The sequence below is a fragment of the Podarcis erhardii genome, assembly GCF_964252035.2.
Source record: "Podarcis erhardii genome assembly, chromosome: 1".
In the NCBI taxonomy this organism is placed as follows: Eukaryota; Metazoa; Chordata; class Lepidosauria; order Squamata; family Lacertidae; genus Podarcis; species Podarcis erhardii.
Genome location: NC_138497.1, coordinates 120,999,277 through 121,025,095, shown reverse-complemented (window position 1 = coordinate 121,025,095; position 25,819 = coordinate 120,999,277). Strand labels below are relative to the sequence as shown.

Here is a 25,819-nt window from a genome sequence, read left to right as displayed (position 1 = left end):
GAGCCCACCCACCAAAGGAAGTTACAGAGTATGTGTATCTGAAGAAGTGTGCATGCACACGAAAGCTCATACCAAGAACTGACTTAGTTGGTCTTTAAGGTGCTACTGGAAGGAATTTGTTTTGTTTCCACCAAAGGAAGGTTGTCCAAGAGAGCCTGAAAAAAGGGTTCTCCGCCTTTGGCTCTACCAAATTCGGAGCTACTTTAAACCCAAGTTTTGTGATGTATTGAACGCAGATTGTAGCCCAAGCAGTCCTGTATTGCATAAGGGAAGAGGAAAAGTGAGATCAATGTGTCTCTGGCATGCTCATCTCTCTGTCCCTGTGATGTAACAGTTTAGGAATCTGAGATACAGAAGGAGGGGGAAATGGAAGTTCTGTACCAGCTTGTGTAATGTGAGGAGTTATAGACAGTAGTTTCAGTGGAAACACTTCCTTCTCCCACTCGCCTCCCTTCAAGGCATGCTTTTCAAGGGAACAAAAATATTGGGCAATTTCTTTGTGAAATCCTGTTCCTTGTAATTAGTGTTGGATCTATTCCATTAATATTGCACAAGTCATTCACTTTAAAAAAAAAAAAAATTGTTGCTGCTTGCAAATGTTATTTCAATATCTGTTTCTGTTTCTTAAGCTGCATGAGTAATGCTCTCTTCAATTATTCTGCTGGTGATTATCAGAAATCTCCTAGGGAGCAGTTTGGGTTTAACATATGCATTGCTAATATTAAAGAGTCGTTAACATTAAGGCAGTACGGTGTTCCATTAGTGGAGAGTTTAATTCTGCTCCTAATTAGATACTTAGGAATACTTGCTCCCAGAATATTTCTTTTGAAGCCAGAGCTGACTCAGTGAGATCCTGAAACTATAGAATAATAGAAGATAATCTTGCATTCTAGGAGCTTGGTATGATTGGTGTTAAATGCTTCAACTGTAGCAATGTGGTCTAGATATTTAATCAAGTCATTTACTTTATGACTAAAACCTCTTTGGAGAAATTGTGAGCAAATGAAAGTATGCAATAAAAGACATATGTTTGCAGGAAGGCAGCCTAGTGTTGGATTTAGACTTCCTTTCCCATCAACCATTGGCCATGTTGACTCAGGCTGATGCGAGCTGATGCTCAAGTATCTGGGGAACCACATGTTAACCATGCCACCCATCTAGGACATTCATTGTATATCCATGTTCATGGCCTCCCACAAGTAGGTACTGAGGGCATGCATGTGCCAGGCATGTGTCAACAGGGGCCCCAGATTCTTCCTTAAAATAAAAAAAGGGAAGTTAAGCGGACATTTCTGAAGAAAGTTAGAGCACAAAAGTGAAGGCAACTTTACTGTTTCAGCACTCTTAAAACCATAATAATAGAATTTTAGAACTGGAAGGGACCCTGAGGATCATCTAGTTCAACCCTGACACAAACCATCTTGTAAAAAGCAAAAATAACATTTACTCTCTCAGAATACTTGTTGAAGAGTAACGGATACAGCAGCTTTGTTCAGGCAGGCTTAACATAATAATCCAGTTACAAAGACATAGTTGTCTAGTTTAAAATGAAGTCTGAGCTGTGGCTCAGACTTAGCATATGTTCTACATTGCTGGAATGAGATGAAAGAGCAAAACGGGAAAAGGAAGAGCCCAGCCAGGTGAGGAGATTATATATTAGGGTTGCCATATTCCCAAAAGTGAAAATCCAGTCATTTCAGGAATCATTTTATTATATAGGGCTATGACCTCCCATTTCAGGAGGAGTGGGTGTCAGAGTTCTCTCTAGCAAACTTACAGGAAAACTCTGTGAGCTTCAACTCCTATCATGTGCCTATCTAGCAAACGTGTGTTGTTGGTTTGACTGCATTGTAAATACCCCACAAGTTCAATATGGTGATGGGGGAGGTCCTCCATTGCACCTGAGGACACAGGACAGGCTGGCTGTCACACACAGTTCTGCCCTCCAACACCTCATGCCTTCTGCCTGCCCCCCCCCCCAATTTGCTGCCTGAGATGGTGGCCTCGCTCTCCTCATTATTAGGGCCAGCCAGTCCGCATTTTGTTCCAGCCATCTCCAACGTAGCCAAATCTATAGCCCTTCTCTTGGAAGTCAAGAACAGGGCTGCTGTTTGAAGTGAATGGGCTCGCTGTCTGAGGTTGAGTTTTTGTGTGTGTGTGCCTTGGGCTCGATTCAGAGAGTGAAATAGATGCTTTCCTTCTTGGCTGGAAGCTGTCTGAGTCCTTTACTGAACAACGAGGGAAGGCCTGCCAAGGAAGTGTGTGCTCTTGGCAATGTCAACACGTGCCCTAGTTTAAGAAATTGGATAGCAGGCAGCTACACTCACTTCAACCGTGACTTAAGGATGAATGAGAGGGCAGTTGCTCAGGACACATGCTTCACTTGAGATTTAAATTTAAATCTTTGTAGCATGAGCACGAGCACAACGGACCGGATGTGTTTGTGTTTTGCAGCACTCCCCGTGGCATCTCGACAAACTGTGTGGTGACAATACCTGGAAAGGAGGGCAAGAAATAACCTCTGTATTGTTTTTGCCCCTTCCTCTCTTTAAGATAAAAATAGACACTGGGGAAGTTCCATTCCGATAACGTTGCATTGGCATCATTTCAGAGGCTCAGGCTGCGCTACTCACAGGGGTTTCAAGGTTCCTCCTGGGAATGGGGCAGGAGGATAAAGGAAACAGCCCTGAAGTTCTGGCCACATGTACAACTATCACACTGTTGGACAGAAGCCCTGGGTGTGTTGAAGGTGCCACAAGCTCCTGGTTCTCTGGGAACAAGTTAGATCCCCTGAGGCTAAGGTAGCAGACATGGAAAAAGTAAGGGAGGCAGAGACAGTGATGGATGAGGCCTTCAGGGACATTATAGCTGTGCCCCATTCCCACGATGATAACTCTCCTGGTGTCAGGGAGAAGGCAGGTTTCAGGGAAGGAGAGTATTATTTTGAGGAAGAATGAAACTTAGAAGGCACTCATTCCTTAGAGGACATAGAGCTATCCTCCTACGCCTTTCTTTATCCTGGGGGGTGGGTCCAGGTTCCTCACCCCCGATTTGTCCTCATTGCTATACAGTGGTACCTCGGGTTACATACGCTTCAGGTTACATACGCTTCAGGTTACAGACTCCGCTAACCCAGAAATAGTACCTCGGGTTAAGAACTTTGCTTCAGGATGAGAACAGAAATTGTGCTCAGGTGGCGCAGTGGCAGCGGGAGGCCCCATTAGCTAAAGTGGTCTTCAGGTTAAGAACAGTTTCAAGTTAAGAACGGACCTCTGGAACGAATTAAGTACTTAACCCAAGGTACCACAGTACTAGGAGATAACTCTGGCTAAGCTGAGAGTCAATGGCTTGTCCAAGACCATTAAAACAAAATGTGGTATTTCAAAACAAATTTGGGTTTCAAATGCATCATATTCTCCGGCGTCATGTTTTCTTTTGCTTTATTCAGGAGAGGTGAGCAGAATGAGAGCAGATGTATTTCTAGCTGCCATCTTGTATCTTCTGTCCAGCAACAGGCCATGTCATGGGACTGCACCTTCAGAGGAGGAGGAGGAGGAATATGGAGAGGCTGTCGGTAAGAGATCTGACTACAGCACATTGAAATAAGGCGCCCCTGTTTAGCTGAATAACATGGCACCACTCCGGGCCAAGTTGCGCATAAACTTTGTGGTTTTCTTCCATTTTCCCTCATATTTGAGCAGTCTGTTTGCACGAGCAATTGTTTTTTCAAATAATATTTATTATTTTCAGTAAATAAGCATAATACAAAAGAATTAACAATAACAAAAACAAACAGAACATAAAACAAAAAAAGATAGAAAAAAGGGAAAAAATAAGAACATACAATACAGCATATTAACACTCAATTAACTACAATTAAGTACCATCCATCTTCATAAACATAGTATTTGACTTCCTCGAGTCCCTTCCGTCTGAATTTCGTAGTAATTATCTGTAGCAGTTTCCAATATCAATATTTCCAAAAACCAAATCACAGTCATAATCATATTACATCACTTTCCTTATTGTAAGTAATTCTTTGCCCAGTGAGCATGTGAATAACTTGAAATACATTTGTACCTTTGTTTTTGAACAGCTTAGCTCTCAAACGTTTTGGCTCCCGAACGCCGCAAACCCGAAAGTGAATGTTCCGGTTTGCGAACTATTTTTGGAAGCTGGGTGTCCGAAGGGCTAACACAGCAGGAGCTTCCTGCAGCCAATCGGAAGCCACGCTTTGGTTTCCGAATATTTTGGAAGTGGATTGTGCACTTCTCTGAATTTTGCGATGGAACTATTGGCTCGTTAAAAAATGCACCCAAATGCTTAAACACATATTTAGAAATATGTAAAATAAGATACACACAGGTCTTGCTATCCGAACACAATGCATTCTCCAAGAATCATTTTTCTGGCAAGTGTTTACATAGCGAGTTGATGATTTCCATTGATTTATATGGGAACATTTCCAATGCATTCCTGGTCATGGAATTCTGACCCCAAAATGACCAAAACAAAAAAGCCCAGGAAAACCCTCTGAAATTTGCAAGAGGCAAATGGGGAAAGAAAAAATGCTCTCTTATTGTGTGATCTCTCCCCCTTCCTCCCCTTTACCAGCAAAACACCCCCAAATAGGGCTTGTTAAAAGCTGCTTATTTGTTTACAGTACTACGCATAGGTCTGGCTGTTGGGATATCTGAATCTGCAGTGTGCATAGCGAGGTTTGGGTGCTAATTCCTCGTGTTTGGATAAGTGAATTTTCATACAATGAGCATTTGGATAGCAAGACCTGTGCGTACATATTTTCTGTTAAAATTTAACGACATATTTAGGTGTGAAATTTCTTATAGAATTTTTTTAAAAAAACACAAAATTAACGTAGAAATAAGATGGAACAGATTTTTGAATAAGCACGTGTGAAATTGACATGGAATGGAAATAGGTTGATTCCTCTGTCCCTAATCTGAACCAAACGAAAAAACAGCAAAAGATAGACAATTACTATGGAACGGCACTGAGGATAAAGCCCAAAGCCACAAAATATGCATTATGTGGTTTTTGTACAAAAATTCCTGGGCGCACGTTATTTTGTGTGCTAGATCATGTCCAGCAACCTTTATCCCACCCCACCCCCGGCTGCATTTCCCAAAGGGAATGAGTCACAACAGTCAAAATGCCTTTTTCTTGTAAATGGGAAGGCCTGTGAAGTATTAGCATCACAGTTTGACAATTGGGCTCATCTAACAGGAAAAGCTTTCAGCAAAGTATGCCTGGGTGGCTGGCAAGTTGTCAAATCAAGCTGAAGGAGGGGACAAAGAAGAAGGTCATCTTCTCTCTGTGTGACAAGCTGTTTTCCCTTGATAAAGTTCATCAGCGAAATGTATTTGGAAAGAGCCTTGCAATTACAGCTGTGCAGAATGCATATACATGGGAATAGCCCTTCCTATAAAAGAAGGAACTCACCAACAGAAGAACAGACCACAAAAAGACGTAGTGACTTGTACCCGTTTGAAATCAATTGTTCCAATCTAAAGCCCGTTGTACACAAATGGATGTGCAGAATTAAATTGCTGCCGCATTCTGGAAAGAGATTTGCTTTGGCTGGGTAGTTTTGCTTTATTAGACATTCTCAAAAGAGAGGGGTAGAGGAGATGCAAGGCTGCTTTTCTTGTGATAGCCATGTGTAAACTCTACTTTTCAGCATTCTGCCATAAGCTCCAATACAATGGACCCTCTATATTATATTTCATGAACTGTGCTGTGTATAGTCAGTGGACATGGGTGGCGCTGTGGTCTAAACCACTGCTGACCCAGTTCAGCTACTGATTGATTGAATGTGTGAGTGCCGTACATTGTTTATTGCTTTCATTTTATGGATCAATGGTCTCGTTCGATAGTAAAATTCATGTTAAATTGCTGTTTTGGGGGTTGTTTTTAAAAGTCTGGAACGGATTAATCCATTTTGCATTACTTTCTATGGGAAAGTGTGCCTTGGTTTCGGAAAGCTTTGGTTTTGGAATGGACTTCCAGAACGGATTAAGTTTGAGAAATAGTACCTCGGGTTAAGAACTTTGCTTCAGGATGAGAACAGAAATCGTGCTCAGGCGGCGCAGTGGCAGCAGGAGGCCCCATTAGTGGTGCTTCAGGTTAAGAACAGTTTCAAGTTAAGAACGGACCTCTGGAACGAATTAAGTACTTAACCCGAGGTACCACTGCACTAGGAGAAAACTCTGGCTAAGCTGAGAGTCAATGGCTTGTCCAAGATCATTAAAACAAAATGTGGTATTTCAAAACAGAAGAAAGAAGCAAAGGGCTCTATAAGCCTTCCAGAACTTGCAGCCTAAGAGGACCTCATTTTGAGATGCATGCAACGTATCTTCATCTCTTATGTAGCTATCGCTATTTCTTCCATGCTTGCATTATTTCCAGTGTACTCAGTGTCATTCTAGGATGCAGCGAGCATGCTGAAAAGATAGCTCAAACCCACCCCCAAAAAAAGTCTGAGGTTGTTTTTGCAATTCAGTGGAGGCTAAACCGTTGGTGGAATAGTTTATTTATAACATTCGTCTTCGTCAATTTGCACCCCTGGCGTAAGGCATGGTCTCTGTGGGACTTATTAGGACCAACATCCTAGCTCTGCCTTATTTCCGCCAACATACATGCTTGATTTTCAGGTTCCCTTCCTCAAAATTTACACACTTTCTGCCTAACTTCTCCCTGTGGATTACAACAAATCTGAACCCACACATGCATAGCAGCCAACACTTCCATAGCAATAAAAGCCACGCGGGGCCATGAGAAACCAGCAAGAAACTGGGTGGCTCTCTAAATGTTGTTGTTGTTTTAAAAAATCTGTCCTACCCCCCTGAGGACTGAGCTTAAAATGCTGTATCATGAAGTCATCTGGGAATAACTGCTGCCTCAGTTTGAAGAACTTATTCTGCTTCTGTTAGTCATGGGGAAGCTCCCAGAGAAATAAGCTGCAAATAGGAACAAAACATGGGCCATTTCAGGAATCACTGCGGACTCACTCACAGTGACCCCGGCCCCAGGGAACAAAGGCCTGGACAATTGCTTGCGTGCAACTTAAAAATGAAGTAGATTTGTAATTTAGCCTTGAGAGTAGATGACATCAGCTGCCAATTATCCTATAATATTATACAATTCATTGGAAACAAGGTGGTGCAGCGGTCAATTTTAAAGTGCAAGAGTTCATGGTGATGACCTCCACAGACACATCGCCAAAGATAGTCTACAGTCACATCCCAAAGAGCAATCCAAAAATGCTATACACACACACACCACGCAAAGGGTCTTCTCGGCAGTGGTGCCCTTACACTAGATGTCAGGGAGATAAAGAATCACTGGCGGAGGAAGAGGAATGTGGGGGGAGCGCATCGCCCCCAGCAGCGCGATCATGGTGGGATGCCATAGCGGTTGTGCCCCTGCCCGCACTGGGCACCACGCCCCTGCAGGCGGCATGCCACGCCCCCAGGACACACAGCATGCCCCTGTGGGTGGCGTGGTGCCACACCCCCGGGACGCACACCAGCCCCGGCCCCACCTGCTCTCCGGCCCCCAGTGCCAGAGCATGAAACTCCGCCACTGTAAAGAATTACACAACGTTTAGAAAACATCTGAAGACAGCCCTGTTTAGGGAAGTTTTTTAATGTCAGGCATCTTATTATTTTTTATATTTTGCTGGAAGTTGCCCAGATGGGCAGGGTATAAACAATAAAATTATGGTGATGAGTATGATGATTTATTGGGTTCCACACAGTCACAAAAACAAAAGAGCCGCAAAAACAAAAGCGCAAAATAAATAGGAATAACAGACAGATCTTAGTGCAACACTCAAAACAGAAGTGTGGCACTCAAATCGGAAGTGTGGTACTCAAATCGGAAGTGTAACACTCAAAACGGAGCACGTTCGACTTCCGAAAAAGGTTCACAAACCGGAACACTTACTTCCGGTTTTGCAGTGTTTAGGTTCCATGTTGTTTGAGAACCAAGGTACCACTGTATTTATATTTAGTGGAATATTCTAATTAATGCTTCTTTTTTAAAATAAGTAATAGCAATTGTTGGGCATCAGGCCCAAATGCATCTGCGGTTGGTGTGTTAGTTTTTAAAAGAAAAGAAAGAAAATTGTCATCCATATCTAGCACCAGCTCAAAGGTATGTGAGGCTGGGTCTATGGCTTAGGGATAGGGCCCTGAAGCTATTTACTGAGCAGCGGACAGCCTAGTTGGGTGGAGGCACTTACCCAGGCATAGGCAAACTCGGCCCTCTAGATGTTTTGGGACTACAACTCCCATCATCCCAGACCACTGGTCCTGTTAGCTAGGGATGATGGGAGTTGTAATCCCAGAACATCTGGAGGGCCGAGTTTGCCTGTGCCTGCACTTGCCTGACCTCACAGCAAGGGTGTCACTGTTGTTTACTAGGAGTGCAAGGGGAAGACAGCAGCCTGGTCAGTATGGTGCAGACACACCAGCAGAGCCAGTGCAGTGCTCCTGCAGGTATGTGTTTGCACCACACAACATTCCCCACCATCTCAACTAGCTCCCCACCACCACTCCTGGTACCATACCCTCCAAGTGTCCCTATTTCCTAGGGACAGTCCCGGAATTACAGAAGGCATCCCGGTTTCTGATTTGATCCCGGAACATCCCGGTTTTACTTTTTCCTCCCTCCACATCTCAGAGAACAATTAAAAGGTTCGAGAGGCTAGGAGGGTGGCAACACGAGAACGGGCCTTCTCTGCAATGGCTCCCCACCTGTGGAATGCTCTCCCCAGGGAGGCTTGCCTGGTGCTATGGTTATAGATCTTTAGATACTAGGCAAGAACTTTCCTTTGCAACCAGGCCTTTGACTGACATCCAAGGCCCTTTTAAAATGTGCTGGGGAGGGGATTATTAAGTTGTTTTTGTTTTTATTTGTGTTATGTATTTTGTGTTTTTATGGTGTGATCTTACCTTGTGAATTGCTATAAGACCTACGGATATAGGACAGTATAAAAAATTAAATATAATAATAATAATAATAATAATAATAATAATAATAATAATATGCAGTTCTTGAAGATTTTTTATTCAAAGGGTGCGCTCACAGAACTCCGCCTTCACAAAACTATAAAGGGACACACAACCCTGGGGGAAATGTCTAAGGTCTATCTAAGAGCAGCTGCTTCCTTTTAAGCTGCACCTAATTCCCAAATTGGCTTTTTAAAAACTTGGTCCTGTATCAATTTGTGGCCTGTCAGCTTCTTACTAGGAAACTGCAAAAACTGTGGGTGTTGGCTTTAGATTTGGATGTTCCTGTGAGTCTGTTGAATTTATGGCTCCCTGGTATGTTGTTTTCTGGGGCGATGCTGCCCTCTGGAGAATATTTGGTGCTCATCAGCATTCAGGTACGACGTGGCACATTTTACATATCCGTAACCCCCTGCAAGAAAAACAGGCATGCATTTAGAGCCCAAGTGCCATTTGCATAATTTTTTATTTGTTAGATTTCTTACCTACCCTTAACCAGAAGGCTCCAGGGCAGGTTACGTCAATGAAATGGGCAATCTTGAAACAAAGAAAATGGTTGCAACTATACAACAGAAAAAGTGTAAGAACAGGCTCAATATATAAAACAATTATATTTTTTAAAATTTAAAAAAATCAGTGTATAAAAACAATGCAAATGTTGAAAAACAATTCCACATATAAAAACAGTTAAAAATACTGGAATTGGTGTCACACTGTGTAATGCAGGGGTTGGCAACCTAAGGCCCATGGGCCACAAACGGCCCATGGGGGTCATTTATCCGGCCCACGAGCCACCCCAGAACCAAGCCACCAGCTCAGCAAGTCCCCATGCACTGCACTAAACTGGTGCAGAGCAACTGGGGACTTGCTTTCGCGGTACCAGAAATCGCATCTGCACATGCGCAGATGCCGAAAATCGCATCTGCGCAGACGCCAGAAATCGTGGGCATGCGCGCTCATGTGCACGTGCGATCCAGCCCACGGAGGGATTTCCACTGGAGTGAACTGGCCCAGGCAAGGTAAACCTTGCCGACCCCTGATCTATTGTAATCCACAAATGCTGATCTATATTTCACTGTTTTGTGTAGCATGGCTTGAACACCCAGGTCCCTCTCTTCCCTATCAGTGGTAAAAGGTAAAGTGCTCATCTCGCTTTATTGGCCGAGGGAGCCGGCGTACAGCTTCCGTGTGGCCAGCATGACTAAGCCGCTTCTGGTGAACCAAAGCAGCGCACGGAAACACCGTTTACCTTCCCGCCGGAGCTGGAGTTGGAAATGGCATTTATAAGTGGATTATGATATGCTGAACTTTCCTTCATCTTCCTCCAGGTCCTGCTTGGCCCCCACTGAAACTGGGCATGTCCATCTGTGCCTTCAAAGCAGATGGCGGGCCCTGCAAAGCATTGCATGTCCGGTATCACTTTGACATCCAAACCCGCCAGTGTGAAATCTTTAACTATGGTGGATGCGAAGGCAATGAAAACAACTTTCTGACTCTAGAGGAGTGCCAGCTAAAGTGCATAGTACCAGGTCAGTACATGTCTTCCTCCATTTCTCTCTTTCTTTAGGTTAAATGCAGCACATTTTCCTCCCATCGGATCCTTATAGGAAATGTTATTTCACTTTATGAGTTGGTACCTGGGTTTGCTTTTCTCCCACTTTTCTCCCCTCTTTCTTTCCCCCCTATATTTTAAGACAGTCTTTTTTAAACTGATTGCATGTTAGCGCTTCCAGGAGCCTTTTTGCTGAAGTGAAAATACTTTATATAAGTAAACAAATAACTGATGCATCACCTCATGTCTGGGACACAGGTGGCGCTGTGGTCTAAACCACAGAGCCTAGGGCTTGCCGGTCAGAAGGTTGGCGGTTTGAATCCCCGCGACGGGGTGAGCTCCTGTTGTTTGGTCCCAGCTCCTGCCCACCTAGCAGTTCGAAAGCATGTCAAGGTGCAAGTAGATAAATAGGTACCGCTCCGGTGGGAAGGTAAACAGAGCGCTGCTCTGGTTTGCCAGAAGCGGTTTAGTCATGCTGGCCACATGACCTGGAAGCTGTCTGCAGACAAACGCCGGCTCCCTCAGCCTATAGCTTGAGATGAGCACTGCAACCCCAGAGTCGTCCACAACTGCACCTAACGGTCAGGGGTCCCTTTACCTTTACACTTCATGTCTAGTATTGGAGGCAGCCAATAGGAGCAGCAGGTTTTCAAATGGCAGGACTGACTGCCATGTTGTTTGCATCAGAGGAGGGAGGGAAGGAAAGAGGGACAGAGGCCAGTGTTGCCCATGACATCCCTGACCATCATTCAAGGCACGCAAGTGAGCCATGGCATGATGGTTGAAAACCACTGGTTTAGACTCTAGAGGCTGACAACTGGATGTCAGCTTCCTCTTTAGAACTCAACAGGGAAGCAGAATTAGTGCCTCTGCCTCTTGCTGGCTCTGGTATAGCTAGCCATGTCCTCTGTCGCCACCTACTGTGGGCCTCCCTGCCTTTCACCCTACCAGTTCTATTGAGCACACTCATTAGACTCTTACATGCATAGTTTTTCAACTTAATACTTCATCAAAGGCTTATCACGATGACTGAAAAAGTGAACTGCTCCCACTGAAATTGGTTCCCTTGGAAGTGACAACAGAAGCCCTTACTCTGGTGTGGAATGGGACCATTTCACAAGTGTCGGTCATCACTGTGACAAGCATGTGGCGTGTGAACCAAACCCAGACATTGCAGTGCTCACACAAGAGAATCATTTCAAAGGCAAAATGTCAGCTGTGTTTGGAGCATCCTTTTAGCAAAAGAGGAAAAGAGCAAAGCGAATGTGGTTATTATCAGGCCAACGGAAAGCTAAGAGCTGCTTAAAGCATTTGGCTCAATTCTTGGATATGAAGAAAAGCGTGGGAAAGCCCATTAAAACCTAGCATTATAGCACACTGTTTCTTAAACTGATGGGGAGGACTGACAACTTGCCCCCTAATGTGCCAGGAATGGGTATTCGTGAAGCATCCCACCCACTTTGACTAGCGCCATTATAGCAGGTTGCCCTTTTTCCCTTCCATGTGATCATGAAAGCTGCAACAAAGCAAATACACACATCAACACAAACACACACAGTACTGGCAACACTTGTAGGCCAGCAAATTCAAATTGCAGATTAGCTTTTGACAATCAGCCAGGAAATTCATTGTGTATGGGTTAGGCTCGTGTGTTGGAACACTCCAGCTGGTCTCTGGATTCAGGTTGCAGCTGAAATATCAAATCCCATTACTGCTCTCATTCACTCCTCTTCTTGCATTAATCTCAACATGCCTAGTTGTCCACAGGTGTTGGTACTTCACGTGAGCCTTACTCCTGATCAAATGTCACCTCTGAAAAAATTAAGATGACATGGCTGCACATAAAACAATATTCATGCTGGGGCAGATTTGATTGAATCTACTATTAAATCAGTTAGATGGTTGCTGCAATCCTATGCCTTAAAAAAGGTAAAGGACCCTTGGATGGTTAAGTCCAGTCAAAGGCGATTGTGGGGTTGCAGCATTCATCTTGCTTCAAGGCGAGGGAGCCGGCATTTGTCCACAGACAGCTTTCCAGGTCATGTGGCTAGCAGGACTAAACCAGTTCTGGTGCAATGGGACACTGTGATGGAAACCAGAGTGCACGAAAATGCCTTTTACCTTCCCGCCACAGCGGTACCTATTTATGTACTTGCACTGGTGTGCTTTCGAACTGCTAGATTGGCAGGAGCTGGGACAGAGAATGGGATCATGTGCAGCATTTCTAAAATAAAATATGGAATTTTGGTTAGATAAATACTCTGGAACCATGAGAAATGGTTCAGTGCTATGGGGTATATCATTATGGGCAAAAATATATACTTTTTTTTAGTAAATGCTATTTTTTCCCCCAGGTCTACACTAAAAACATTTTGTTTTGATTTCAGATGTGCCTGAGAAGAAAAAGAGATCAAGATCTCAGACAGGTAACTGAAAGAAATGTGTTCTATTTGTGTTACCTGTGTTTTGTTTCTTTTGAGCTACTGCTGATTTTAATCATCTTTTTGATACTTTAAAATACATCTTAGCTGGTTTTATAATCAATGTTTTAGTTTTGTGATCCTCAGCAGCAGAAAATACGTTGCATGCTTGCTTTGCCCCTATTTGTCTCCCACGCCTTGCCAAAATGCTTAAATTGAGTTAGATCGTGCCCACTTTTGGTAAACTGCAGTAAGTCCTTCATTAATGGCTATATTGGGTTATCTGACACTTTCTCCCCTCAAACAATCTCCATTTGCAGGAAAGCCTCCTTACTGCCTTCTGGAGAATGACCCCGGTATCTGCCGAGGATTAATTACCCGGTATTTCTTCAACAAGGAGTCGATGAAGTGTGAGAAGTTCCAGTATGGCGGTTGCCTAGGAAACCAAAACAACTTTCATACTTTGAAAGAATGCCAAGATACCTGTGAGGACAACCGTAAGTGGCCTTGTCTTCTGGTACTGTATCTTATAATATCCCTTGGTGCCCATAGTAGATGGTATGATGGTTATACCATATCAAGAAAGTCCAATCTCTACCTGAAACCATGATGTCCACCATGTCTCTTTTCCATTGAAGATGGATTTTGTTGTACTTACATCACACATTGTCCATCAGTTATCCTTTTCCTAAAGACTTCCCAGTCCATCTCTCTGTGGCGTTCTATGCAAACCCTGATCGGTTGCATATTCTGATCTTCCAGCCAATTTTGTCTCAAGTCTTCCCATATTTGATATTATCTGCTGCTCATAGGTTTATTCTCACTTGGAGATTTGATCGAATATTATACCTTCTAAAATATTCTCCCAAGCATTTCCACTCATCTTTTAGCCTCATCTTTATTCTTATTTTCATGGTCATAGATGATAGTTCTGTATATTCTATCAATTTATTCTGCCATATTTCTTTTGTAGGTACCTCTTTTGCTTTCCATTTTTTGGGTCCGTCTCTTTTATGCCAACAGGCCTTTGCGATTGTTTAAAATATCTCTCTGAGTACCCTGTAGCTTTAATGATTGCTCGGTATTGCTTTTAAACTTTTGTATGTCACTGAGGTTGTGCAAGAGGGTGGCATACAAATACAGTTGTACCTTGAAAGTTGAACAGAATCCGTTCCAGAAGTCTGTTTGACTTCCAAAATGTTCAGAAACCAAAGCGCGGCTTCTGATTGGCTGCAGGGGCCGATTTGTTCAGGAGCCAAGGCATTTGAGATCCAAAGTATGACTGTACTTTATAAGTAAATAAATAAATAGGATCACACTGCATGTTCCCATTCAAATCAGTGGGACTTAAGTCACAACTAACTTGGCCAATTGATTTTAATGGTACCTAAGCTCAACAATAGTGATATATGGAAGTGAGAGCTGAACCATAAAGAAGGCTGATCGCCGAAGAATTGACGCTTTTGAATTATGGTGCTGGAGGAGACTCTTGAGAGTCCCATGGACTGCAAGAAGATCAAACCTATCCATTCTGAAGGAAATCAGCCATGAGTGCTCACTGGAAGGACAGATCCTGAAGCTGAGGCTCCAATACTTTGGCCACCTCATGAGAAGAGAAGACTCCCTGGAAAAGACCCTGATGTTGGGAAAGATGGAGGGCACAAGGAGAAGGGGACGACAGAGGACGAGATGGTTGGACAGTGTTCTCGAAGCTAGCAGCATGAGTTTGACCAAACTGTGGGAGGCCATGGAAGACAGGAGTGCCTGCCGTGCTCTGGTCCATGGGGTCACGAAGAGTCGGACACAACTAAACAACTAAACAACAAGCTCAAGAGATTGGGGCTGCAGTCCTTCCCCCGTTTACCTAGGAGTAAGCTCTTTCAACTCTGTGGCACTACCTTCCAAATAAACATGGTTAGAATTGCACTGTTACTCTGGATCCAGCCCATTGTTTCCTCTTAGTCTCAGGGCAAGTCAAAGAGGAAGAGGAAGTGATTTAATCCTCAGTGAAGAAGTTGGAGGAAGAAATATAAAGTATCAGAATTCTGCACTGCTGAATTTTAAACGGGAATAAACCTTTTGTAAAATGTAACTGAAACATAAATCAGCCTAAAAGAGCAACTTATGCTTAAATAAAATAGTGAGAAGATGGTTTTGGATAAATCCCTCTTATTATATGAGTTATATGTCAATCATTGTTTTCTGTACTAATTATGCACATTTCTTAAAAGCTTCTTTTATCATTCTTTGTCCCTTTTAGTTCGTTCTGCCAATTCATTGCAAATAACCGACATGCTGGTTAGCACAACGAATAATACTACTCCAGTTGTAAAGCAAGGTATGTATTCAAAATTTAGCATTAAGTGCGAATTATAGGGTTCTCTCATCAGCATGAGAAGAGATTCAAAGAGGTACCAGTGCATTAAGAATTCTCTATTGTTGTATTTGTCAGTTATGAGCATGGAAATGGGAATAAACTACCACTTTTGTCAAGTGTAAGTGAAATGTAAATGAACCTAAAATAGAAACTTATTTCCATGATACCTTTCTTTCCTGTATGGCACTGATATGCAAATATGTTTTGATAAAACATACCAAAAAAGCTCAGGCTTGATGCGAATATATATGGTTGCATCAAGATTCTTTTTGGTGGAAGATGGTCAATGTGCAGAAGTGCATGCGCATTTAAAAAAATTATTTTTTCAGTTTTTTAAAGATATTTTAACAATACAAATCCAATGTTACAATAAACATGAATAGTTTGACTTCCTCCCACCCTGTTTGAGGTTTCTTATATTATTTTAGTTTCTGACACTGCATTTTCTTCATTATTCCTATTATTATTTAATCCTTGATTTCTCCTTGAATTTCGTTTTAACTGTTTGGTTTAAGTTAACCCTGCTAATCAGCTTCTATGTGTACAATAACCTTTCAAATAGTCCACACATTTCCCCCAGGCTCTGATAAAGTCTTTCTCCTCTTGGTTTCTTATAGCTCCCGTAAACTTTGCCATTTCAGCATAATTCATTTGGTTGATACACAATCTTCTTTCCATCTCTGAGTGTTAAGCATCCTGGTCTCTGTTGTAGTATAAAGGTAAAGGGACCCCTGACCATTAGGTCCAGTCGTGACCGACTCTGAGGTTGTGGCGCTCATCTCGCTTTATTGGCCGAGGGAGCCGGCGTACAGCTTCCGGGTCGTGTGGCCAGCATGACTAAAGCGCTTCTGGCGAACCAGAGCAGCGCACGGAAACACCGTTTACCTTCCCGCCAGAGTGGTACCTATTGATCTACTTGCACTTTGACGTGCTTTCGAACTGCTAGGTTGGCAGGAGCAGGGATGGAGCAACGGGAGCTCACCCCGTTGCGGGGATTCAAACCGCCAAACTTCTGATCGGCAAGTCCTAGGCTCTGTGGTTTAATGGGTGCCTCTGAGGGCCACATGTACAGCAATGGGGGGGTGCTCAGGGGCCACCCCACATACACAAACACTCTGTCTCTCTCACTCACTTAACAGAAGCCCATATACTCATTCAAAACACACACAATTGTTTTGCAATCCTCCAGCTACAGTGGTACCTCGGGTTAAGAACTTAATTCGTTCTGGAGGTCTGTTCTTAACCTGAAACTTTTCTTAACCTGAAGCACCACTTTAGCTAATGGGGTCTCCTGCTGCCCCCACACAATTTCTGTTCTCATCCTGAAGCAAAGTTCTTAACCCGGGGTAATATTTCTGGGTTAGGGGAGTCTGTAACCTGAAGCGTATGTAACCCGAGGTACCACTGTACTTATCTGGGAGTAACCCCTGTAAATTCAGTAAGACTTAATTTGGAGTCTATTATAAGTCTATTTTTAGTGCTGTTGTCGTTTTGCTGCGGATTGCTGTGGATCTGCGCTTTCTGCCTCTGGGAATCGCAAGCAAGGAAAGTGCTTTTGAGCTCAGGTCCTGCTTGCTGGAGCAGTGGGAGAGAGGAACTGGCGACAAAGGTCTGCAGAAGGCCTCTCCCCTTGCCAAGCCCCTCTTTGCTGCCAGGCAGAAAGGGAGCTTCATCCCCAGGCTGGCATGGTGGCAAGGCCTCACAAAGCCTAGTCACCCCACTAGGCTGGGGCAAGCTTTGGGAAAGGCTTCTCCTTAAGAAGTGCTTTCCGAATCTCCCCCGCTTAGGGAGAAGCCCTCATGGAGCCTCATGACACCCCCCTCCACCTCATTACAGTGGCACAGACACACCAAGTTTATGAGGCTGAGGCCTCTACAGCCCTCTGGTGTTCAGGCTCCCCAATCTTGAGGGGGCAGAGGAGGCCTGGTGGGATGTTGCCCCAATGCTGTGCGGCCCTGGCATGGTGTCTGGTTGGCCTCTGCCAATGCAACATTCGCCATGCACGCACACAGCTCTGCAATGTTGAGCGCAACTTGGCTCCCGAGCAGTGGCAGCAGGGAGCATTTTGATTTGAGCACTGAAGCATCTCAGACCACCCCTGATCTTGGGTTTGGATTGCTCCTTCAGTAAGTTGTTGTTGTTTAGTTGTGTCCAACTCCTATCTTCCACTGCCTCCTACAGTTTGGTCAGACTCATGTTTGTAGCTTCGAGAACACTATCCAACCATCTCGTCCTCTGTCATCCCCTTCTCCTTGTGCCCTTCATGTTTCCCAACATTAGGGTCTTTTCCAGGGAGTCTTCTCTTCTCATGAGGTGGCCAAAGTATTGGAGCCTCAGCTTCATCTGTCCTTCCACGATCTGCCTTAGCTCAATTCCTTTTTATCTTAGACCTTTGCTAGTTTCTCTTCTAAAAGCCATATTTTAAGGAGCTGCTGCAAGTACTCCTCCGTGAGTCTTCACTGTACTGGAGATTGAGGCTTGTCGTTTTTGTGATCCACAGTGGTGCGGAAGGCAGAAAGCAACAGCTGGGGAAAGACGGATCCCTTTCGCCATGTTTTCCTGCTGGCGATCTGCACTTGCGCTCACATGTACTTCTGGGGACCAGCGTGTAATGTGTGGATAGTGATTAGAAAACAAGGAATGAACATGCAATCCACACAATAAGATGTCCTTGAAATGTTTTGAGTGTGCACATGATTGGAAACTGTTGCATTAGTTTATTTATTTATTTTGCACCATGGGCTCCATTTGCCATAAACTCAGGAAACCACTCAAGCTGCAGTCAAACATCCCGATAATGGAAGAAAGCCATTTGTGTTAGAAATAATTGAGTGGCATTATGATAGGGTTGCCATATTTCAAACAGTGAAAATCCAGACGGAAAAGTTGTTGAGCTGCTCCTGATGGCAGTATTCCGGACGTATGGCAACCCTACATTATGACAAATCAGTACTTTATTCTTTTATTTCTTTTTTTAAATAGAAAAGGAGCAATTTCTACCTCCGGTGTGTGTTTCAATGCCTCAACCTTAATTGTCTGCTTTGTGATAGATGTGTTTCATTTCATCCTGTCTTTTGAAACACACATTCAAGAGATAAAGGTAAAGGTAAAGGGACCCCTGACCATTAGGTCCAGTCATGACTGACTCTGGGGTTGCGGTGCTCATCTCGCTTTATTGGCCAAAGGAGCCAGTGTACTGCTTCCGGGTCATGTGGCCAGCATGACTAAGCTGCTTCTGGAGAACCAGAGCAGCGCACGGAAATGCCGTTTACCTTCCCACCGGAGCGGTACCTATTTATCTACCTGCACTTTGATGTGCTATCGAACTGCTAGGTTGGCGGGAGCAAGGGCTGAGCAACGGGAGCTCATCCCATCGTGGGGATTCAAACTGCCGATCTTCTGATTGGCAAGCCCTAGGCTCTGTGGTTTAACCCACAGCGCCACCCACATCCCAATTCAAGAGATAGCCATGAGTAAAAAGGCATGGCCAACTGGTACCAGATGCAGGGAAACACTTGCAGCCATGTCTGTAAAATATGCTCATTCATATCCACAGTGAAAAACAGGTGGAAATCTGCATTTTATTTTATTTTTGCAAAACCCTGGTAAAGGATTGTACATAATGAGAGTGCCCAGATTTCAGGAAAGAATCGTTCCACTCTGGTCTGAGTACTGCTTTTACAGCTTTATTAAGACTTTTTCATGATGCAATAAAAAGAAACAAACTATTCTAAAGAAAAAAAGAGTTTAGAAAAACAGAAGAAAAAGAGCTGAAAGAATGCAAAGTCCTCTCTCACGATATGTCCTAACTATTACCCCATGCGGACAAAGATGCAAACTCTCAGCTCTCACTTGGAAGTGCCCCTTTCTCTGCCCAGCCTCCAACCATGGGAGATATCTCCTCTTCCCTGCCTCTCGCAAAGGTCTTCTGCCAACTATCCGTCATCTCCATCACAGGCAGCATACTGCAGGCAGAGACGCAGGTGGCACTGTGGTCTAAACCACGGTGCCTCTTGGGCCTGCCAATCGGAAGGTTAGCGGTTCAAATCCCCGCGACAGAGTGAGCTCCCATCGCTCTATCCCAGCTCCTGCCAACCTAGCAGTTTGAAAGCAAACCAGTGCAACTAGATAAATAGGTACCACTGCGGCGGGAAGCTAAACGGCGTTTCTGTGTGCTCTGGCAATTGTTGCACCAGAAGCGGTTTAGTCCTGCTGGCCACATGACCTGGAAAGCTTTCTGTGGACAAACGCTGGCTCCCTCGGCCTGAAAAGCGAGATGAGTGCTGCAACCCCATAGTCACCTTTGACTAGACTTTACCATCCAGGGGTCCTTTACCTTTACTGCAGGCAGAGACATACCAGAATAGGAGGGCAACCAGGATCAATTGCAGCACATGAGTCAGGGCACTACGCCACCCTCCTGGCTGCAGGGTGCCAGGATAGAGCAGGCAGAGTGGCACGGAGTTTGCAGGAAGCCCCGGATTGGGGGTGGCAAGTGCAGATCTGTGTGAACGTGCACCCCCTACTGCCAGGACTGTGCTTTGCTAGCCAATGGCCTGCCCCACCCCAGTATTAATTTTTTGCTGCGTTATGAAGATGTGACAACAGATGGTGCTATAGGGCAGTCAGATGTGTGGGGTACAAATCAATTATTATTATTATTATTATTATTATTATTATTATTATTACTACTACTACTACTACTACTATTATTATTAGTAGTAGTAGTGCTTTTTTCTGGGGGGACGCAGAGGGACACATACCCCTAAACATTTTGTGAATCTTAAGTTTGACCTCATTGAGGGTCAGTAGTTCAATATGAGTAGGAAAATGAGAGTATCCCTAAACATTTTTTTAAAGAAATAAAAAATGGATGATTATTATTTTTTATCAATCTATCCCCAATGGGAGTTTGCATTGAGAGCTCTTATAGTGTTTCTTTTTATAGTGTTTTTTTCTTATCAGTATAGATCCAGCCTTAGTTTGATCCAGGAGGGCCCCTTCTCGTGAGAAGTCTCTCTCCTTCTTTCCACACAAATATCTGAGATATTTCTGGATCATATGATTGTAGCTGCAAGAGGGTTTATTGCACAAAATGGAGGCCTGTAAATAACACAGGAGGCATGATGCTTATGGATATTGTCATGGCAACTGCACATTGTATGCACTCTTTCTGAGTTTGTCAAAGTCTGTAATAATAATAATAATAATAATAATAATAATAATAATAATAATAATAATTTATACCCCGCTCATCTGGCTGGGCTTCCCCAACCACTCTGGGCGGCTTCCAAAAAAATATTAAAATAAAGTAATACATCAAACATTAAAAGCTTCCCTAAACAGGGCTGCCTCCAGATGTCTTCTAAAAGTCTGGTAGTTGTTGCTCTCTTTGACATCTGGTGGGAGGGCATTCCGCAGGGCGGGTGCCACTACCGAGAAGGCCCTCTGCCTGGTTCCCTGTAACTTGGCTTCTCGCAGCGAGGGAACAGCCAGAAGGCCCTTGGAGCTGGACCTCAGTGCCCAGGCAGAACGATGGGGGTGGAGACGCTCCTTCAGGTATACTTGACTGAGGCCATTCTTTTACACGAGACCGTGTAATTCTTTTATATCATATGAGATATAAAAGTTTACAGCATATTATTATTTGAAGGAGAACTACTTGATAATGATTTACAGCTGGTATTTAACTCTGAGTAGGCTTGCTAAGATATATAAGACTGAATCAGATAAGTGCTCGATGGGCAATGAGGTTGAGGGAACGATTTTTCATATGTGGTGGGCCTTTGAAAGGGTAAAAGAGTATTAGGAAATAATCCATAATGAATTGAAAATAATAAAAGTACTTTCCCAAAAAAACAAACCAGAGTCCTTTTTGTTGGGGATAATTCAGACAGAAATTCCCAAGTTTCAAAAAAATGTTATTTATGTATGCCACTACTGTGGCCCGTGTTTCGTTAGCCCCAAAATGGAAAACGAGTGAGGTCCCAACAAAAGAAGAATGGCAACTTAAACTGATGGAATATGCGCAGCTTGCGGACTTAACATTTGAATAAGAGAGCAATAAGAACATATGTTTATAGAAGACTGGAAAATGTTTATTGAATATATGGGGTGAAATTGTGTACACTTGAAAACGTTGGCAGCATTAAGACAAATTCAACAGTGTAAGTAACTTTTGATGGATGTAATAATGGAATACTGAAGGGTTTAGTTTATGTAAAATATACAGGGATTTATGATATGTAAAACGAACGATGAAAAGAGAATAAGGGGAGTTATTGATATATTATGATTGCTTAAATGAGTATTCAAAATTGCAAAACACAAAATTTAATAAAAATTATATATCCAGTGGTACTCCAGTTGTGGACGGGATCGGTTCTGGAGCTCCGGTCGGATCCTGAGGTTTCTGCAACCAGAGGGACCACTTCTGTGCATTCATGTGGTGCAGTAGAGCACTTTTGCACATGCGCACATGGTGAAAAACTTCCGGGTTTGCCGCTTTCGCAACCCGAAGTTTATGCCACCCAAGGTTAACCTAAGCCGAGGTGCTACTGTATATAAAAAGAAGAATTGGCCAAAGCACAGGACTGTTAGAATTCAGGTGTCAAATTTAATTTACTGAACCCCATTCGTTGTGACTTGTTTGTTAGTGCAAAACATTGCCTTGGTTTTTATCTACTTCCTTCAATTCAGTTTCTTACGTGATTTTTAAAATATTTCCCTCCATATCGGTATGCATGCTTTGTTTCTCTGCATTTTAATTTTTATAAATAGCAAATGTTAAAGGTCCTAGGCTTTTAATCATATGATATAAATATGGTTTCTCATATTGTATAATCCAAAGCCTATGACTTTTAGCAATTTGCAGTGTTGCGGCACCTTGTAGACCCCTACGGTATTGGCATTTAGCAGCTGCTTAACACTCACCTGTTTACCCAGAGGCGATCTAGCAATGTTGATGTATCAGTCTGATCTACTGATCTGTGATGCCTTTTGTACTTCTTTTAAGAATGCAATGCCATTGTTGATTTCATGCTCTTCATGGTATATACACACACACACACACACACACACACACACACACACCCCATATTTTTCTCTCTATAACACGCACCAGACCACAAGACGCACCTAGTTTTTGGAGGAGGAAAACAAGAAAAAAATATTCTGAATCTCAGAAGCCAGAACAGCAAGAGGGATCGCTGCGCAGTGAAAGCTTCCGGGATACCTGCGCAGCTTCTGGGATACCTGTGCAGCCTGCATTCGCTCCGTAAGACGCACACACATTTCCCCTTACTTTTTATGAGGGAAAAAGTGAGTCTTATGGAGCAAAAAATACGGTATATCTTTGAAATAATTTTTAATTTGATTTTCAAGAATATAAACATGCAACAAAACCAATTCTGAATTCAAATATCAAGATCACTTTGAATCTCTTGACTCTCCACCCTCATCCCTTCCATAGTCCTATTAAGACTTTTTCAAATACGCGTCTTCTTTCCAAATAACCTGCTGAGAACTTAAATGCAGCAAGCAGAGGAGCACATCTTTTTAAGAGGTGCCCAAACGCAATGGGGGCATTAACGATTTGGTGGATCCTTAATGAGCTTCTTCTTCCTCCTGTGCCCAGAGTCAGTCCTGCTCCCTTCCCTCTGTGTGATGCGCAGGGACAGAGGCCTTTGCAAAGCCAACGAGAAAAGGTTCTTCTACAACCTCACTACTGGCAAATGTCATCCGTTCAGTTACAGTGGCTGCGGCGGGAACGAAAACAACTTTACCTCTAGAAAGTCCTGCCTGCAGATGTGTAAGAAAGGTATAAACACAACAGTCTGAGGTATAAGGGTTAATATTTTTTCCTCCACTGGGGGGAAAGTAACTATCTGATACACAAATGAAGCAGATTTAGACCTTTAAAAAATATTTATAGAAATTTGAAAAATAAACGATAATTCAACAACATTTAAAATTTAAAATTCAATTCATCAACCTAGGACTTCCCCTTCCACCCCTCCATGGTTTTCTCCAAATTCCAGTTCTTGCGGCATAGTATAATTATTCTATAATAAGGTTACCAGATTTTTTTCAAAGAATCCAGGGTTATTACTTTTTTTTAAAGAGGGGGGAGGAGTTATTTTTTAAAAGTTATTAATAGCGACTTCCGGTTTGCTGAGGAGGCAATGGTGGTGCGCTCTGTGTCTTCTGTCTAAAAGACGACACGGTTCAGGCTGAAAGAGCTTTGTGGGTGTGCGCCAGGGCTAGGTGCCCCCCGAAAAACTCCCCACGGAACAGTGGGGATTCTAGGGGTCCAGCAGAGCATGCAAACTCGCCGATCATAATCCCCCAACTGCCATTTTTGCACGGGGGAAAGGAAAACGCTTGAGTCCGCTCACGGCTTCGCCGTGCTCTACAGCCAAAGCCACACACCGCAACTATAAGCAGTGTATTTCCAATTAGAGATAAAAACCAAATAAAGAATTAAGAGAAGAAATTAGGTTTAAATTGATTGATTTGGTGAAACAGAAGCCAAAGAGGAAGTCAGCTTCCGATTTCTGCGGACAGGCTCTGCAAGGGGACATTTTGTGAATGGGAGCAGAGCATAGTCCTTGCAGCTATGGAGATTTTGTAACAGTTTGACTTTGGACATTTGAGAGACTCTCTTTCTCTTGGATACATATTGGCTACAGCTGTGTCAAGTTGTCCTCTGGATAAAGGTAGGATGTAAATTGACAGCTGGATAGAATTTGACAGAGTGATACTTTGGCAGAGTAGAAAGCAAAAAGACTTACCTAAAAGTACTGTGGAAATACAGTGGTGCCCCGCTAGACGAAAGGGTTTTCTGTTTTTCGAGGCGCTTCGCAAGACGAATTTCCCTATGGGCTTGCTTCGCAAGACCAAAACATCTTGTGAGTCTTGTGAGTTTTCCCCCTTTTCCCCCTTTTTCTAAGCTGCTAAGCCGCTAATAGCTGCTAAGCCGCTAATAGCCGCTTAGCCGCTAAGCCGCTAATAGAGCTAATCCGCTAAGCCGCTAATAGGGATGCTTCGCAAGACGAAAAAACTGCTAGACAAAGAGACTCGCGGAACGGATTATTTTCGTCTTGCGAGGCACCACTGTATAAGCTTTAACTTTAAACCCTGGAACTTGGTGGCACAAAACTGAAGCTAAGCAGGAAAACTCTCCATCATATTGGGGGAGAAATTCCCCAAGAAGAAAGGAGAACCTGGAATATCTGGAGTTGGATTTGATATTTAGTGCTTACTGAAGACCAGGGAAATTTATGCAATACTACCTGCCAATAAGCAATTAATTAATATCTTTGGACATCCTGGATGCATATTTTTCAAGCCTAAAAATTGGAAGATTTGCATTACAATATACTGCAGAACTGTACATTTGGATTTACATTTTGGATTTAATTCTGGATTACAACTACAAAACTGGACTAACTCTCATTTGCCACCACTTTTTTGGAAAAGGAAAATAACTATTGAAGAGTAGTACATAACCTTATATTAACTTTATATCAACAGTCTGTGCCGATTTTTGTTTAATATCTGGTTTTAGTTTGGGGGAGAATTGTCCTGTTTGATATATGACATGCAATTTTGAATAAGTAAGATTTGGTTGGGGGTTAAGGGGCCTGAGAGTGATAACAGTCATTTTCTGTTTTTTACAGGTTTTACAGGTTTTTACAGTCATTTTCTGTTTTTTACAGGGTATTTTTTGCTCTTCCTTTTGTCTGTTTTTTTTTTACTGTTTTACAAGGACTGGTGGGGGGGGAGGGAACGCTTTAAGGGTAAAGGGAAAATTTTATGGTTCAGCTTGGGAGTGGGAAAATACTTTCACTTCTTGGCTGAACTAATAAATGCAGGTGTGACCTTGAATAGATCAAAACAAAGGCATTCAATTATGGAAAAACTTTCTAGCTTAGATATGGCAGGCAAACAAGATACAGGAGCTGTCACAAGGAATCTTCTGACTCCCCACCCCCATCCCTTCCATGGGTCCCATTGAGCCTATTTTCAACTGCATATCAATACTTCTCCATTTATGTTACAGATAGGTAGCCATGTTGGTCTGCCATAGTCAAAACAAAACAAATTCCTTCCAGTAGCACCTTAAAGACCAACTAAGTCAGTTCTTGGTATGAGCTTTCGTGTGCATGCACACTTCTTCAGATACACACTCCATTTATGTTTATCTTTCTAAGTTATCCATGCACCCTATTATATTGCAAGTGTGTTTAAAACCCCAGCCAATGTTTTAACTTGCTGACAATGATCTTGTATATAAGGTATAAACATTTCCCATTCTTTTTTAAACAATATATATATTTTCTTAGTGTTGGCAGAACACAAATCTTTTCACACAAATAAATAAATGAAAAGACTGAGTAGTAATCAGCCATTTGACCATCTCTTCTGAATGCGGTCG

General features: G+C 43.1%; 1 protein-coding gene and 1 long non-coding RNA gene across 2 annotated transcripts in view; both read left to right on the top strand.

The window, feature by feature from the left end:
• Positions 1 to 25,819, top strand: part of LOC309335783 — a 141,773-nt gene that overhangs the window by 1,895 nt on the left and 114,059 nt on the right. The gene's annotated exons all lie outside the window — the stretch shown is intronic.
• The window catches only part of TFPI (tissue factor pathway inhibitor), a 47,813-nt gene that overhangs the window by 19,264 nt on the left and 2,730 nt on the right, over positions 1 to 25,819 (top strand). The window contains exons 2-7 of the mRNA XM_081849086.1: positions 3,449 to 3,574; positions 10,361 to 10,561; positions 12,972 to 13,010; positions 13,325 to 13,501; positions 15,265 to 15,342; positions 23,018 to 23,200. Coding sequence (XP_081705212.1) covers positions 3,463 to 3,574; positions 10,361 to 10,561; positions 12,972 to 13,010; positions 13,325 to 13,501; positions 15,265 to 15,342; positions 23,018 to 23,200 — 790 coding nt within the window. The 5' untranslated portion in view covers positions 3,449 to 3,462. The remainder of the gene's footprint in view (positions 1 to 3,448; positions 3,575 to 10,360; positions 10,562 to 12,971; positions 13,011 to 13,324; positions 13,502 to 15,264; positions 15,343 to 23,017; positions 23,201 to 25,819) is intronic.